The following is a 17,898-nucleotide window of genomic DNA, read 5'->3' as shown; positions in this document are numbered from 1 at the left end:
AACGGGGCCGCAGTGACGCAGAGAATCGGGCCCCTGAAAGGCTGCGAGTTGGAAAGTTGTTCTGGCGTTCAGCGTCGCAGAGCAGCTCGGCGTCCCTAAAACCTCAAATTAATTAGTGTTTGGTTTGGCCAGAGTGCAAATCCGATGAGAGGAACGAGCCGAGAAAAGAGCGGCGCCCCTGTCGCACACTGCCCCCTGCTGGACACACCCCGCTTAACACGCACACAAATCAATCTTTTAATTCAGCTCGATTTAATGGTAACTACAGAAACCTCGAGTCAGACATTACAGGTAAAATGGCACAACTAATTAAAAAAATTACCCACTATACATTTAGGTATGTACAACTTGATAAATAAATCAATACTGTCTAGAATTCTAATTGATAAGCATCTTTTCCTTATTTCCTGATCAGGAGAGAACAGGCACAGATCATGAGGAAATGAAAACACGATGATGAATGACTTAAAAAAAAATAAAAAAATACCTGTACTCCATCACAGCAGAAACCTAAATCAGATTTGCAATTAAAGATTTTTGACAGTTTTGGTGATTTAATGTCAAATTTAATGTCCAATTGCATGAGTCTCTTTGGTCTACAGACACTGACTTATTGAATCAGTCATATTTTGCTGCTTTAAAGCATCTACGGCCCCTTTAATGGCCCAATATATAAAGAATTAGCAGCAGACGAAGCAAATTGGGAGATAGAAATGACACATGCAGGTTAAAAATAGTAAAATAACCCCATGGAAAGACCATTAAAAGGCAGAAGACAGAGAAATATTCTTTTTTTTTCCTGTGAATTACCATCGCTAACCAGCAGCTTTTCTCATCACATTGAACCTATAGAGCACCAGGCACTGTGCAGCAGTAAAAAACAACTAAAAGTAGATAACCTTTTTCACGATACAGTAATAAGAAGTGTCCTGCGCTACTGGGACACAGAGAAGTTCTTTTATGGGAAACAAAAAAGCGCCAGGGGTGAAACTAACCTGCGTCCCCAGAGTCTGCAGGAAATGAGCGGCTGGCCGAGACCCCGCAGACGAGGCCCGTACCTCATCCCGCTGCGAACCCAAGCGAGAGTCGATGCCAAAGGTTTCAGAACACTGTAACAATCTCCTGAGCGGCAAATAGGTTTTTCAAATTTAGTAATAAAAAAAAAGTGACAAACGTGTAGCCACAAAGAGCCTCCTGCAGATATTGTCACCAAGCAACCAAAAACAGAGGAACTGACAGTAGAAGCTGTAGAAAATATACACAATATTATGCAAATATATTAAAGCACATCAAAAAAGGGCGTTTCTTTCAGAATAACTGGGTTCCACACTGGATCAGACCGGCTGAGTTGAAACGTGGCGTCTCGTTTACGTGGGGTCATTTGTGAAAGCATGAAAAAGGTTTTTTTTTGCTGATTTAAACAGGTTCAGTCTCATAAACAGGAAGGGAAGTCAGACAGGAGAACTCTGCTTCCTGTTTGTCTACAGAACCATGAAACTGAGCTCGTATGCATCCTGGAGAACCTCTACCCTCCCCGGAGAGGTCAGGGTGAATGTCCGCCTCAGCCCAAACGTGGGCAGAGCCTCCCCTGGACCCCCTTCCCTGTCAAGTGCAAAGTCTGGAAGCCTGAGAAGTTCTAATGTCTCTTCATGGACGACACCTTCTTCTTCCTGGCGGCCAGCATCTCGTAGAAGGGGTCCCGGCTAATGGCCGCCCTGGGGGCACAAAGAGGGAGGTGTGAGAGGGAGAAGGCTCGGGCTCCTCGGTCACATGCATAGACTGGAGATGAGGATCAACCCGGCCGTCACAAACCGGGTTACAAACTTACTTGATGCTGTTCATCCATTCCTCCTTCTCCTCAGCGGTGGGGGCAGAGATGCGGTAGAAGGTGTGGTTGCCCTCCACTACCCGTCCATCAGCTTCTGTCTTGCATGCTTTTATCACCTGGTCCTTGTTGTCAGGGATGAAAAGCTCAAAGCAGTTCTGCGGGTGTGGATTAGACAGAGGTTAAAAAAAAGTGCCACATGGCGCGATCGTCCACACCCTCACCAGCAGGCGGCGCTGTACTCACAGGTTTCTTATCCTCCACCTCTTTGATGCTCAGGTTCTCCAGTGGGATGATCCCCCTGGGCTCTTTGTCCTGGATAAATGCGAGAACAACGACTGAGTGCTGGAGGAGTCGCTGCGTTGCCGTGACGACCCGAGCGGTACTCACCGTGGTGTACTCGAAGTAGTAGAGGCAGTTGTCGGTGAGGATGAACCACCTCCTCTTCCAGGTTTTGACCCGTCCGCCTGCGGAGCACGGAGCCAGCGTCAGAGCAGCGCAGCCAGAGAGGCGGAGAGAAACGAACACCGAGGAACCAGAGCGAGCAGCGGCAGACGGACGGACGGACAGATGTACGGGCAGACAGACAGATGACGGCTCTGTGCGGATAAACTGGCGTCGCAGCAGGAGCTGCTCTCACTGCAGAGCCTCCGTGAGCAGGTCTGACCTGTCCTGCAAACGTACCTGACTGACTCGACGTGAATTCTTTACATTTAACGTGATAAAGACTCAATAATGTCACTCAACCTACAACCAGATGAAGTGAGAGCGACTGATGGCTACTCTTTTATGCCCAGCGGGCTGTTAACTTGCTGACATGCAGCTGATCCCTGACCCCCGTTTGTCACCCGTACTTCCTCTGAGGGGGGAACCTGATCACACAACCAGATGGTTTTCTCTCTTTGGGAGGATGAGATGCCAACAAACTGAGGGGGTGGGGAAGCCCGGGGCAACGCTCCAATATCCCAGACTTGAATTTCCTGTGTTGGTTTTGCTCGGTCACTTCATAGTCATTGACAGGAGCCCCCAAAGTGGCCCCAAAGCCTCTAGCCTGGTCTAGACTCGTCTATCCCACCACCGGTGTTAGTAGCTGCACGCTGACACTCATCTACCAGGAGAAAAAAAGGCTACAAAGATGTTTACACACTCGTTTAATCATATAGCAGCATCAGGACTGTATATGATCCCCCGTCAGAACACACACATCATCATCTTCATCAGTCCAGCAGGCGTCTGACAGGCCGCTGACCCGGAGGGGGCGCAGAGCCCCCTGCTACACCGGCGTTGGGAGGCATATTGGCACGGAAAAAGCAAGACGAACACGACACGGGCGCCGTGGCAGAATCAACAGAGCCAATTGAGTTGAGGGGCCGCGATCGGCATCACGGTGTCGTCGGCTTCTGAGAGGCAGTTGCAGATGTTGGGTGCGTGGACGGTGCCGGACTGGACGAGCAGCCGGGCGGAGCGTCAGAACTCAGATTTAAAGAAAATAAATAGTTTGCAGCTTTGATGCGCAAATAAAAGAGTACTTTTCTGCTCCAGACCTAAATTAAAGATGCCGATTTTGGTCGTGGTCCAGTCCGCTCCAGTCCAGCACCACCCCAGGCTCACCTCCAGATCCATTTAAAGTATGAAGAGAGCATAGCTGCATTACAGAAAAGGTGCAGTGTTCCCCTTCCCCGCAGCCGGACACCAACACAAAGAAAGCCAATAGATCAACTCGCTCGCCATCAATTTGGAAGGTCGAGCGAAAATTCCCTTTGTGGTGCCGGCTGCACGCCTGAAAAAAGAAAACTGCAGCTTCCAAAAAAAAAACAGATCAAAGTGAGCGGCTACCACAGCACACAGAGAAGAGAGGCCCAGACTGTTTGTTAAAGTGGTCACAAAGCATCAGCTCCTGAGCCCAAACCACGGGTGGCAAATGAACCCTGTGACCGGATGTCAACCACCCACAGAGATAAAAGAGCACGGACACACCACCGTAACGACAGATGGAACAGACAGACAGGTTCGAATGAGTGGATGGAGAGAGGAGAGGTCAAATAAATAAACAAATAAAACAGATAAAACCCCTGTGCCAATGTTTAAGATGAGGGAGAGAACAAAAGCATGGCGCACCACCAAAAGCACCTGAGAGCTGAAGAGATGGACTAGCGTTTGGGAAGAACAGGTGTACATACCTCCTGGGGAAAGACAACAGCCAAAATCATGGGAACAAACAAACAAACGAGGAAGAAAAGAAACAAATGAAATCAAATTAAATAATGAGGAAATATTTCACCACAGTCCAGTTAATCTGGTATTAGAGAGGCTGTAATGTACTGCTTCACAGCTTTCAGTTCTGGACTGGCCAACAGATGCAATATGTCTGTTGTCCACAAGGGGGAGCGCTCCTGCAAAACATTACATTACAAAATAGCCTCTGTAGTTTATTTCTGCATCCAGTAAATTATAGAGCCTATCACCCCAATTATTTTTAAAACGTTGATCATTTGGAGTAGCTGAGGACAGTAGTTCTACACTCTCTTTGGTGCAGCTGGTTGTAAAGATTCACAGCGCTGATTTTCGCTTTGGGTGGCTGCGATTGGCTTGAATTAAATTCATTGTGAATCTGTACAACAGGGAGAAATCTCAGAGAAAACAGAGAATTAAAAGTTCAGCTGACATCCTGGAAAAGGTCTGTTGTGATACAAGTGTTTGTGTGTAAATACGTAACGTGTATTAGCTGTAAAAACACTATTAGCATATAGCTGCACTTGAACACGCCCCATCATTAATAATTCACAGGCTTCTACGAGTGGTGGTCCGATCTTAAGGCCACATCCATAATTCATGCGAAGACATCTTTGGACGTCTCAGGTCGAGCGGGTACACACATTTATCAACATGTGTTCATCCATCCTGAGCACAGTCGCACACACACCGGCACGCAGGTTACAGGGCAGACCCCAGGGGAGACGCCGGCTTTCACTTTACGGGCACGTTTTTAACGCGTTTCAACACTTGTGGAGCCTTTTGCACAGGAACTCACCCAGTTTGAGCAGCCAGCCCTCTCTGTCCGGGTTGAAGAAAGTGTGCGTGAGGTCGTTGCCGTCGTCCTCGGGGATCTTGAAAGGCTCGTTCTTGATGCTCTCGTACAGGTTCTGGAGGTAAAGTGACGAACCGTAAGCATAGAGGAAACGTTTAAAAGAAAAGGCAGAGGTTGTTGAACGCTACAGACTCTGAGTAGGTCCTCAGGCAGGTCGCCCCCATCGTTGATTCCTCTGTTCATGGAGATGAATCGCTCCACCGTGGGCTTGTCCTTCACATTTGGGTTGTGGAGGCTGGTGTTTAACATGATGATGGCGAAGGACAGGATGTAACAGGTATCTGTGGCACAAACACACAGAAACAAAAGTGGCAATTTCCCCAAAGACAAGAGAGCTTTTGCCACTGCTGGACGCGAGTATTTAAATAGGGATGCAAATTAGCAGCAACCAAGGGCTGCACTTATGGGACCATAGCCCAACTGAGAGGACGGAGCGGAACGTCGTTAGCTAGCAGAGTGGGTGGAAGCGAAAGGCTGCGTGTGGGTGGCGCGCTGCACGTGGAGTCCGCAGTCAGCACGCGGCCGATACAGAGGCACATTAACTGGCCCGCGAGGTGCTGCGGAGCTCCATACATTATTCACGTCCATCTGCATCGGCGCTCGTCGGCCGCTCGTCTGCTGTGCACATTAAGCCAGATAACGATGCCTTACACGTCAACTGCAGCGGAATAGTGGTCGGCTAAATAACACTTTCGTTTGGAGGGTCGATGGCCGTCCTAGTCAATATCTTTCATTGCACCTGGAGCTGAGTGGTGTTGGCGTGGCAACACGAACCTGTTGACTGGAAAACACCTGGGTTGCACTGACAGTAGCGCTGAGCAAAGGCCTCCATCATGCGGTCGATCTTCTGGGCTTCTCCGGGTAGTCGGAAACTCCACAGAAACTGTCTGCGAGGGGGACGGAGACCGGACATCAGGGTGCAAATTGGCGAGAAATGTGGCGAGAAGGCGTGGAGGCGGAGCTTACCTCAGGGCCTGAACCAGGTTGAGATCAGTGAATTCATGCAGCTCCACGAAAGCATGGAGGACCTGGATGTTGAACTCGTCTCTGCAGGAGAGAAAACGTGACAGCGTTCCTGGTCTGATTCACACAAGCACCAACACGTTTTTGATACGCACATATAAAAAAAAAAAACAGTTTCACATATTTTCACTTAATCCCGATGACATCATTCCTAACCTTACTCTTCAGGATAAACAATATGCCCTGTGGGATCATGGGAAGGGCCTCTGACTCATATCTAGTCACCACTCTGGCTGGATAAGTGACCAATCAGGTCTCCAGCAGCCTATTTGTACTATAAAACAATTACTTTATAACAGTCTTAAAACAGCTCTCTTGAGATGAATTGGTTTTAGTTCCAGACAGCCAAGCTCAGCCAATATTACTACTTCCTGTATGTTGTGTTGACACTATGAGCAGCAGTCTGAAGAGTGATTCAGGCACATGCACGCTCATGTTCCTCGTGGGTGAGTAAGACCATCAAAAACAGATGTGCGCTCTTGAGCAAGGGGTGACTTCTTGTGAAGATGGTCTAAACGTGGGAGCAATAAACCCAGTTTGGGAAAGGACGGGTGTGTCCTGGAGCGCGAAATGGAAAATATGCTCCGGTAATCTGATGCTCGTCCGGCGCACATGCGTGGATGTTGGTGTGATTCTATAGAGGACGGAACAACACCCATCTCCATCCTGACCTCTCTCCCAGGTAATCCCCGATGGCCGTTTTGTTGAGGCCCTCGCCCTTGTAGAGGAACTGAGCGATGTCGTCACTGGTGTTCTTCAGCAAGTCGTTCTCAATCAAGAACTGGATCCCCTACGACAGAGACGGGACAGAGAGGGGACAGGGAGGGGACAGGGAGGGGACAGAGAGGGAACAGGGAGGGGACAGAGAGCGGACAGGGAGGGGACAGAGAGGGTCCAGAGAGGGTCCAGAGAGTAGACAGAGAGGAGACAGAGAGGGGACAGGGAGGGGACAGAGAGGGGACAGAGAGGGGACAGGGAGGGGACAGAGAGGGGACAGGGAGGGAAACAGAGGGGACAGGGAGGGGACAGGGAGGGGACAGAGATGGGACAGAGAGGGGACAGAGAGGGGACAGAGATGGGACAGAGAGGGGACAGAGAGGGGACAGAGAGGGACCAGGGAGGGGACAGAGATGGGACAGAGAGGGGACAGAGAGGGGACAGGGAGGGGACAGGGAGGGGACAGGAGGGGACAGGAGGGGACAGAGATGGACAGAGAGGGGACAGAGAGGGGACAGAAAGGGGACAGAGAGGGGACAGAGAGGGGACAGGAGGGGACAGAAAGGGGACAGAGAGGGGACAGAGAGGGGACTCTGGGTTAGAAATTGCTCATGTGGAGAAAAAACAAGGAATCACAGGGGATCTTTCCCTACTTTTTTGGGGTCCATGTTGAATTTTTTCCGGCCCATGGCCACTTGTTTATTCCTCTGCATGTTTTTCCTGGAATTACGAGACAGAATTGAAAACCACATCATTTCATGGGCTGGAACTGTCCTCATTCATCAACATTGAAATAAATGTCTGTGTTTGATAACATTTTCCATTTGTTAGCACAGGACGGCCTCTCCTCTCTCCGGCCCCTTGGACAGCGTGTTGTTTACTAGTTTACCATCAGGCATATGGGAACGTCTCACTTCTCACAAAGCGTTTTTCTAGGGTCAACGTGCCGGCCATCACCATGGTTACCTCTCCACTGCTCCCAGTGAGAGGTCACCATTACTTCCCAGTGACTTAATCACGCCGGCATTCCGCTGCCGTGAGTCAGTCGAAGTCCAACACTTAGTCAAACAGTCTACAGCGCCGCCTTAATAAAGGTTTTCAGGAATCTTTGATCACAAGTACAGGCAGGAAACTGGAATGAGGTTTAGATCCAGGAGAAAGTGCTCCGAGAGCATTCTGGACAGGCCAGGAATGTTGTTCTGGTGAGTAGGCCAAACAGTGCTCGCTCCCCTTGGAGTGGCCATTGTCTGCTGTGGTCTATACACCCCCTGCATTATTCAATAAGGCCCCCATCGTGGGGGGGGGGGCTGATGAAACATTTAAACTGCCTTAAAAGCACGGCCGATTTGGGGAGTATATGTGTTGAGATGACCCGTGAGGCTATCAAACATTAATAACTGGAGGCTTTGTTTGCTACGCGTGTGTGTGATAGGTGAGGAGGGTGGAGACCCCCCCCCCCCCCCCCCCGGTGCTTACCTCTCCTCTGTGGAGCCCAGGTTCTCGATTTCACTTTTCACTTCTGCTATCTCATCCTTCAGCCGCTGCGGAGAAGACGGAGATGTGGAGCGTTAGCATGTAGCATGGAGTCATCATCTGTGTCTCATAACGCAGGCCAGGGTGTGACCCACACAAACAACATGCAAAGTCAAAAACACACACTTTAAATAGCTCTCCTCCCCGTTCACCGACAAGTGTGGAGATCAGAAAGCACCGCCTTTAATCAACCACAGTCCGAGTTTCCCGTTGAGCGTTTTTGATCGCGCACGTCGGGCCTCTTCATTCAGACGGGTGTTGGCGTGGCGTCTGTCCGGGTGATTCCAGAGTGAACATCTGTGCTTCCCAGGCCAAGCTGCATTCCTCGGATGCTTGCGTCCGCAAACAAAAGTTGTCTTCATGCAGGGAAGCAAGTGGTCGTGGCGTGGGGGAGGGAGGGAGGGTGGTCAGGGTACAGACCATAGAGTGGGGTCAAAATGAGGGGAGGGGGAGGGGCGGCATTAGTGGACCAGGCTCGTAAACGAGAAAGTGTCACATCACGCCTCCGTGGGGGCCAGCGGGGGCCAGGGGGGGCCAGGGGGGGCCGGGGGGACCAGCGGGGGCCGAGGAATCTGGCAGACGTCTCCCCACCAGTGAGGGAGTGACCCAGACAGCCAGTTCTGATTATCAGCTGTGCCCTCGGGTCAAAGCAACAGCCCGGAACATTATCATGAGCCTTGGACGGGACTCAAACCGACCACTTTAGGGAAATTTGGCAGGGCCGATTTGAATCCCGGATTTCGCTCGGGATTTGAGAGCGACGGAAGCGGCTGCATTTGCGGCTGCCTCAGTTTTTACTTGATCAGTTTTCAGCAGCCATTGTGTGTTCCATACTGCGCAGCCACGTTTCAAATAAAAACAAGCGAATCAATCATTCACCGGCAGATCTGCACAACTCAAAACCAAACAGAAGTCCTGAGGAGGACACAGGGCAGGAAATGCCTCACATTCCTCCTAAATGATCTCCCCAAGAAGCTCATCAAAGCCAACATAAGGTCCAAACTTAAATTAAGGAGCTGTTGTGTTCCACGAAACAACTAGAGAAGAAGACTTTTTACCTGAATGTCCTCCAGTAGCTCCTGCTTTCGCCGGCGGATGTTCTCCAGTTCCTGCTGTTCCTCTGGCGTGAGGTCGTCCGGCACTGTGGAAAACCAGGGATTAGAACAGCAGCCGCTAATATTTCATTTAACTATTTCTCATCTTTCTCCCGTTACACGTTCAAATTTCCAAATGTAGCTGAGATCAGAAGTTATTTCAACACAGAGGGGTGAAGGCAGAGTTATTAGAGTGGAGAAGAGCGCATGGGTGAACCTTTATTGATAAATTAGCCGCAATGCTAAACTAGCAGTGATGCCTCTGAACCAGCAAGGTAGTTCTATCGCAAGTCTAGAGACATTTCTAAGACCCCTGAACCTTGACTGTGCCGGGAGCTGCTTCTCCTTCCATCCAGCAGCAGGTTCAAAGGTTAATGGCTGCGGCAGACTGGGCTGATGTTTGCTAACCATTAACACGGCACTGGTTAGAAAGTGCCTGAAACCGGGAACCAGGAAGAACTTTAGGATCTTAATTTCTGTGAGTCTGTCATTCAAGAACCTTATAGGAAAATGGGCATCAGTACAGGGTTCATCACACACACACACACCAGCCGGCATCACCTACATGATCCGACTGATTAAAAAGGACATCCAACACCACCTCCTGACTCCACCTTAAGTGATCCAACCATATCAAGGACGGGAAAAGCCCCAACCGTGAGGTTTGCACCAAGTGGGTGTCATTTCCCAGAACACACCGCCTCCTATGGTGCAGTCCCATCCACTTCAGATACATTCTGCATGTTTGCCTTCTGCTCGGGAGCTTCCCTCTCATTTAGAAACCCTGTCATGGTGAGACGGGCAAAAAGAGGCGGTTTCGAAAACAGGAAGTGGCACTGACCTAGACAGATTAATGCAAAATAGAGAAGAATGGGGGAAAGCACCTGTTTGTGAGTAGGTGGAGTTAACTGTGCCAATTTCATTTGACCTCATTAAACCCCAGTACGGTGATACAACACCCACAATGTGGAGCTCTCCTCATCTGGACTGGTTATATTCGGCTTCAGAGGCAGCAGTCACGCGCAGCCTGAAAATGAAACACCAGCCGCCCACACACTACTCATTTAAAGTTCAGAAAAAGTGATGGTTCAGGGAGATCATGGAGTAACAGGGGACAGCCGGGGCCCAGGTACCTGCACATGCTTCCCACCCACACACCGACATTAAAGGTCTGCCTGTGGAACCTTCCAGATCTCAAATGTTACATCACCATCATGCGCGTTTCATTTTTTTTCTGTTTTTTTTTTTTGATCCACCTTAGAATTGTTTTTTTTTTTAAGTGGACTGAGTTGAAATATGCATCTGCACCTTTTGCCAAATGTGGGACAGAATAATCTGGGCTTTGTCACGCCATGGCTCCAGGCCTCATCACAGCTGAGTACCTTTTAACCTAAATTTGCGTCAAACCGGCCAAATAGGTTCCTTTTGATGATAATCTCTGTGCCCGCTCAGCTCTGAAACTTTGGACCAGTTTAACTCGCCGCACGTCTAAATCTGAACCCTGAGGCGTATTTGAAATCAAAGGGTCCAGTGTTTGTTTAACTTCTGCGTGTGCACGAGGAGCGTGCAGCAATTTTTAGAGAGGGCTGGGTCAGCAGAGAGGAGCAGGGAGTCAACATCCAGGGAGACACCAAATATAGCTGGCGCTCCCACAGCGGCGGGGCCCACTAATACAGCCTGATTACCGACGGAGGAGACGTCTCATCCCCGCACACATCACTGAAGAACTCTCCTTGGAACATAAGGAAATTAGAATTCTGAGTGCTAGGATCGCTCAGCCACCCCCTCCCTGCAGGTCTGACCCAATTCGGGGAGCTCCTCTCAAAGAAGACAGGTTGAATTAAAATTAATAACTAAAAAAGCCTCTCGCTGAGACCGTCTCAAGATGCAGGGCATAAAACCATCCGTCTATAAAAGGGAGTATATTATAGCGTCCAGGAGAAGGTTAGAGGTGCGAAGGTTAGAGATGGATGCAATCAAATTTAGTTTGGTTCAATCACTTAGCCGGAATAATCACAGAAGCCAAACAAACGAGGATGAAACTTTTCAAACCAATCTGGTCTGATTACACTGACGGGTCCTGAACGAGCACCTTTCTGGGGACACGGTGATTGAAAGCGTGGCTGTATGCCGAGCCTTATTCAGCTCAATCACGGAGTCATAAACCCATGAGATGCAGGGGAACCAAGGAAAACTCAAGTCCTGTCATCTCTATTGCTGGTCCAGAATATTGACGTGGAATCAATGGAGAGGGCAGTGATCCGCATTGGTGCGTATTCCCTCTCAGACGTGACTCTGGTGGCGAGAGTCACGTCATGCACAGGTCCTGGAGCATCTGTTGCTCATTTACAGTAATGTGGACAGTTTGCTTGCAGAACCCAACCCCCTGGGGGCCCCGTGGGCGCCAATCATTCCGTTTGAATCGATGAGAAGCCCGAGATAGAAGAAGCCGTCTCCTCCGTGATGAGGTTTAATGCACTGGCCACCAAATGTACCGCGTACGAACGATCCGAAGCGAGCGGTGGAAAAAACACACAAACACACACACACGCACCAGAGCTCCGAGTTCAGTCCAGATGTTTTAAATGGAACAACATCCCATCATTTAAAATGCACAGGCTCATCTTCTGATCTCTGAGATGGAATCTCATTAGTGCACTGAATCCCAAAGGAGCTCTGCTTCATATATATTTGAAACACCCCCAAAACACACACACACACACACACACACACACACACACACACACACACACACCTTCATAGAAAGCTTAAAACAAAGCAAGAATGCCTCCATCTTTAATTTGGACAATGAGCATTTCACCCCTGAACCATCAAACGGTCTGAAACAGACCACCAGTATGAGCCAGTAAAGAACCCGACCTGACCTGGTCCAGTGGTAGGAGGTGGTGAGGCAACCGGACATAAATGAGGAGAAGGAGCCTGTGTTGGGCTGAGGAGGCGTGGGACGGTAAATGGCAGGAGAGCAGACGGTGGGAAGAGTAGTGGGACGATCACAGCCGTCCCTTTGTGAGGACATTCTTCCTCTTTGAGGACTGGCCGCCTCAGCATCCTGAGATTTACTTGTGTGGCCAGTTGCTGCTTCAAGATGCACATCAAGATACGCTGCAGCTCGACCTCAAAGTCAAACATAGACTCTGGTCTTCCGCCTGCGGCACCGGGACCGAACCATCAGTCAAGCTCCGATCAACAGCCGTAAACACACAACAACAATCCAGGCTGAAGAGTGACAGAGCAGCTCACTGAAGCCCCCCCACCGTGGGGGCCGAAAGTCAGATCACCGCCATCTAATCTTCAGTCTTGGCGTGACATTTGTCTGGCTTCACTCATGTCATCGTTAGCGTTGCCCGCCTGGATAAAGTCAAGGAAGAAGCGACCCAAAGCAGAGGAAACAAAGCGACACAAACCTGTGTGAAACAAATGCCCGTTTAGCGCCGCTCCTCTGACCGGAAAGTTCCTCTGCTCCCCTCGTTAGTTAGAGAAACAGCCCTGGCGAATGGCCAGACGTCCACATCGCGCGAGCTGATGGCGGGAAGGAGCCCGCTCCTCCGCTTATCCGGAGCAGAAGTGCCGACTCCTCGGCGCTGTACGGAGCAGCTCGCAGCGCACCAGCACAGATGGTGAAGGGAGGGGAGCCGCTGCTCGCTGCCTCGCTCCCTCCACGCTTTCGTTTTAACGACTCGCTCTCTCCGCTGCTGCCATTAGCATGAAGGCTCCCCCCAGTGGTCACTCCTGTCTCTGCCGTTTGTGCACATGTCAACAAGGAGCGCGCGTCTGCCTATGTGACAGCCGCGGCTGTGATTACAGCGGTGTGCAGGTGTGAGCGAGCGAGTTGTGAGACAGTGGTGCGAGCGCGGGGATGTGCAGCGCTGCTCGTGTGCATGGACGCCGTTCATTCCGGTCGTTTGCTTCAGCCCAATTTTTAGAGTAAAGGACCTTCAGTGAGGGTAATGCTTGAAATATTTATTAAAAAAGCACCACATGTGGACGAACACATCTGGGCAGAATGACGTCATAATAAATCATGGGATTGGTCACGCTACCCTCATCACTTCTACGCTGAGAACAATAGTGTCGTCCGTGACCCCTATCCTGAGATTAGGATCCGTCATGCAGTATTCCCGGCATTCCCGCCCATCAGCCTGATGTTCTTGCACGTGTGTGCGCTCCCCTAACATCTGCAGGATGGAGTCGACAGCCGCGCTCTTAGCACACGTCTGACTCCGGGTCAGAATGAAGCCCTCTGCTCCGCTCCTTTGCAGTCTGGTCCCAGCATCGACCGTGTCTCACCGGGCTGCAAGGACGATCCTGAAGGACTGGCAATGTGCCAGATTTATACATGAAATATATGGAAATATATACACCACAAATCTGCAGCTTAGATTCATCAGAAAAAAGGTTCAACATTCTAGAAATTCCATTTATAATATGACTGAATCCCATATAAAAAAAATAAAATTCCTCAGATTCCTGGCAGGTCAAGATCGGGCACGTTCCCTCTGGGGCGTCTCAGTGCCTTGTAGGAAAAATGAAATCAACATGAGCACGTCAATAGATTAGGACTAAGGCACAAAGGAAAGAAATATAGATAAAAATCAATATTTGTGATGACGTTCACTCTTGCAGCTCAGACACACGAGACTTTAGGTCCTGAAGCGGCTTTAGAGGTTCAGGAAAACAGACAAATGGCGTCGTTATCTCTGCGTCTGCTGTAAAGGAATGCATGGGCCAGAGGATGTGTCTGGCTGGGAACTGGAGCCGGAGAACGTATAGCTGGCTGGCCGCTGTACACACAGCTTCAGTGTAAAGCAAACATACGCACAAGCCTGCCGCATCAACATCCTGCTGCTGCACGCATCGCTGTGAACACAAAAGAGCCGCTTCCCAAAAGAATTCCAGTTTCACTGGCACCTCTCGGCATTAGCTGTTGATCTAGAGGCTTCTTGATGTTTTTCCTCAAAAGCGGAAGCGCCGTTTCTACCCACAATGCACCCCTTTGTCCTCTGATGCTGCCGACCTTGATTCTTATCGCGATTGTCCTGCTATCAACATCCTCCATTACCAATACCTCCAACAGGACACGCCCAGCATCGGGTTCAAGAAAAAAAAGAACCCACATGCTGAGAAACCTCTGTTTTCTCCTCCCCGTTTGTTCATTTTTCGGTTTACGTGTCGTTTTTCTGCAGTAAAGCGGTGAAAAAACGTCAACCCACACGTCAAACGTGGGAGGCCGCTTTCAGTCAGACACGCGGTTTCCTGTTTGTTCACATAGTTCAGAGGAGGAGGGGAGAGCCGAGGCTGCCCCCGCCCATCCTGCAGGAAGAGGCAATAATCAGCTTTCTTCATACATAGAAACCGGCATCTCTTATGGCAACTATGGGCACAAGAGGGCTCCCAGTCTGACCAGTCTGATGTTCAAGATCATTTACTTGTTTGACTTTGCTCCTGTTTCGTTGAGGACCGTTTGTAGGGAGTAAATGGCAAATGTAATTCATGAAGACAGTGAGACAAGTTGTACGAAATAAGGCTGAGACATCTGCCACTGAAGTCTCCAGCGTCCCAAGACTTTCAAACTCTGGCTTTGTTGGAGCCATTTGTGGAGCGGAGGCCGAGTCTTATCACAGGCCAGCTCAACGACAAACATGTGAAGGCAAGAATCAAATCCAAAAACACAATATGGCAACACACGAGATGACTCCGTCCTTCACTGCACCGTCACCAGCGCCGTCACGAGCCAGACAGCACTGTCACCTCTCGATTTAAAAATGACTACTTAGCTCAACAACAGCGTCTGCAACAGGTGGCTAAAACCTGCATTTTCTCTTTACGCTTTCACAAATGTAAATTGGGGTCTTTTTTTTAACCACTCAGCAGTGTACAGCACAACCATAATGGGAACTCCACTAATGCAGAAAGAGGGCAGAAATATGATTACAGGGAGCTGATGGCGATTATCAAACCACAGGGCCTCAGTGCCAGGGCACATTGTTCTGGGGGGCCCATTAGAGCTCTCAGCACCACTCATTAGAAAACCATTAACGACGACTACTCTAACTTCCCAGACCACCCGCCTTTAAGTGGCAGAGACAAATGGACTCAAAGAGAATCGAATGTTCCCGTCTCTCATGTGTTTGTAGCCCACGTGTGCCAGCCCAGCCACGGGACATTCCACGTCTCCATGAGGAGAACAAAGGTAGCGTAGAAAGGGATCGTAGAAGCCGGAGACTGCTCGCGGTTCTGAGGGATGTATAAAGGTGAAGCATGTCAGAGGTACCAATTAATTCTGCAAAAGTGGCCGAGATAAATGCACCATTCTCAGAAACAAAGGCTTTGAATCAATGTTTGCTTCTGCAGGAGGTGCAAACTGTTATATTCAAAGATAATTATTCATGGAATCCTACACAGAACTGTTTTAAATACAGTTAAAAGCACTAAAAGAATGAGAGTCTAGGAGAACTTAATAACAGGAGGTAGAAATGAACTTTTAACATCAAGAAGGCGTTTTATTTTTTCTTGTGGCTGGGCGAGTGGTCTGACACCTGTTGCTGCAGGGCTGAAAAATGACACTGGGATGTGCGGAATAAAAGCTGGTGTAAAATGTCCACCACAAAAGGACAAATGTCCCAGTCAACACAGCGTGTTGCTTTATACGTCCAAATGTGTCCAATTAACAAACCAACACTTAACAATTCAGACCTGGAAAACGTGAAAAACAAGTACTCAATATATATGTATATATATATATAACTATTGTGTGTTTTGTTCATCATAATAAAAAAGACGTTGAGATTTGAGTGTCGAAATAACAATGGGATCACAGTAATTGTGTAATATATATATAATATAAGGGTAAGCTATGTAAACAAGGCCAGATCGCGCTTGTTTGGCTTCGGAAGTTTCAATGGGAAAATGTCGCCGATAAGCAAAGGTTTCTCAGCCTGTAAACTTTTCGTACTTATATACCATAACTCAGCAGTCAGAGGAGTTTATTTCAACGGCATTAGGCCAACTAAAATGGCTTTCCTCGGCTGTCTCACTCACCTACGCCGTCTTCCGACTTTAACACCATGTTGAGCTCCTGGGGTCCGATCTTCAAAAAGTTTCAGCTGTTCCCCGGCCTTCAATAAACTAAACACGGGGATTTCGAAAACTGGATGGGTTGTTTAAGATTAATAACTGTGGTTTAAAAGAGTTGCGGAATACTCTAAGGTACGTGCGCTGTCGACAGCTTCAGGGAGTGGTTTCTAGCCGGAGGACTTTAAACAGCCAATCTGCTCGCGGGGCCTTCTTCCGTCAGAGGGCTGAGTAGCACGGGCACACTTCCGGGAGCAACTTCAAAATAAAACAACACCGCGACTACGCTGTCACCGACTGTAGTCGACAAGGTCTTTCTCCTCAAACTGGGATAGATCGTTCGATGGAATTTAAAGGATGGGGCCGAAATTAGAATAACAAAAATATTAACGTCTCAAAATAACGCATGGCCTGATAATGAAGTTAATACTTTGCTTTATTTTTTTGCTCCGGAATTTAAATAATATCTGGTAGTAGTTCACAACCGCTGCTAACTTGACTCTGCCTAAACCGAACGTGTGGTTTTCGCCGTTGACTGAAACTCTCACACACACGCACACGCTCGCACACACACGGGTGTGTGTTGAATGGGGGCAGGGATGGTTTGAATGACACCCACAGATATCTCAGTTCACTGCTGCTGAGTGTGCCTGAACACCACAGGCAGCACAATTGTATCTGCACCATTCATGACCTGGAAACACACAGCACAGAAAAGTCTGTCAGTTTTACAGCAGAACATTTCGATGTATTACATCTGCTATTACAGCTGGTACAGGTGTTTTTGATGTGGAAGAGAAACTGATCATATCAGAAAAACCTCCATAAGGACCGACATCAGGACCAACATACCATAGTGGCTCAAGTGGAACACCACCATGACTCAAGGCTTTGACAGGCTATACTCTGTCGAGCCACTTAATCTGAGTCACTCCTACTCGAGCTGTGGCCCATGAATGCCTCACTTGTGCTGCCCTAATCTAACAACTGACAATGAAGCCAGTGTGAGTGAAGCCGCTCAACTGAGTTCAGTCTTGCTTTCGAATTCAAGCGTTCCCCAGGGCACCGCCGGCAAAACTGGGCTACAGAAGCCGGAACGAGAAATGAAACCAGAAAACCACCTGACCTTTATATGAAAAGATCAACAACTGAAGTCAGCATATTGTTTGCAACTTCCCAGTGCACAAAATGAGCCATGGAATAAATTTGACATTAATGAGTGACGCAAAAAGCCGCTCTGATGCTCTTAAGGCTTTTGTCTTGACAGATAAAATATGCAGCTGATTATATTTTCCAACAAGATGAAAAATGACACTCTCTCCCTTAGCTTTACTCATGCATTTCCCCAGCTTTTAGATGACTAGTTAATGACAGATAAAAGTTTAATTAGTTGATTTAAGAGAACTCTCATTATTCTTTTCTTTGATCAAACAAGGAGTCACATGATCAGCTGCTGTTATTTATGTAATTTGTCCTTGAGTGGTTCCTCCCATTCGTTAACTGGCTCCTTCACAGGAAAGCATGTC

General features: G+C 48.8%; 1 protein-coding gene across 6 annotated transcripts in view; it reads right to left on the bottom strand.

Moving 5' to 3' along the window:
* Positions 1–235: 235 nt before the first annotated feature.
* The window catches only part of cyth1a (cytohesin 1a), a 22,257-nt gene continuing 4,594 nt past the window's right edge, over positions 236–17,898 (bottom strand). For 2 of the 6 annotated variants that reach the window (XM_057015952.1, XM_057015953.1), the window contains exons 2-13: positions 9,245–9,327; positions 8,130–8,194; positions 7,307–7,373; positions 6,608–6,726; positions 5,880–5,960; positions 5,688–5,800; positions 5,046–5,194; positions 4,856–4,968; positions 2,216–2,294; positions 2,072–2,140; positions 1,829–1,983; positions 236–1,715 (exon numbers count right to left, since the gene is read on the bottom strand). In XM_057015952.1, coding sequence (XP_056871932.1) covers positions 1,637–1,715; positions 1,829–1,983; positions 2,072–2,140; positions 2,216–2,294; positions 4,856–4,968; positions 5,046–5,194; positions 5,688–5,800; positions 5,880–5,960; positions 6,608–6,726; positions 7,307–7,373; positions 8,130–8,194; positions 9,245–9,327 — 1,172 coding nt within the window. In that variant the 3' untranslated portion in view covers positions 236–1,636. Of the gene's footprint in view, positions 1,716–1,828; positions 1,984–2,071; positions 2,141–2,215; positions 2,295–4,855; positions 4,969–5,045; positions 5,195–5,687; positions 5,801–5,879; positions 5,961–6,607; positions 6,727–7,306; positions 7,374–8,129; positions 8,195–9,244; positions 9,328–12,705; positions 12,997–16,339; positions 16,572–17,898 lie in introns of those variants that run through there. The other 4 variants (XM_057015948.1, XM_057015949.1, XM_057015951.1 and 1 more) reach the window with 3 other exon arrangements.

Source organism: Takifugu flavidus, chromosome 18, assembly GCF_003711565.1.
Source record: "Takifugu flavidus isolate HTHZ2018 chromosome 18, ASM371156v2, whole genome shotgun sequence".
In the NCBI taxonomy this organism is placed as follows: Eukaryota; Metazoa; Chordata; class Actinopteri; order Tetraodontiformes; family Tetraodontidae; genus Takifugu; species Takifugu flavidus.
This window is presented reverse-complemented; position numbering and strand designations above follow the sequence as displayed.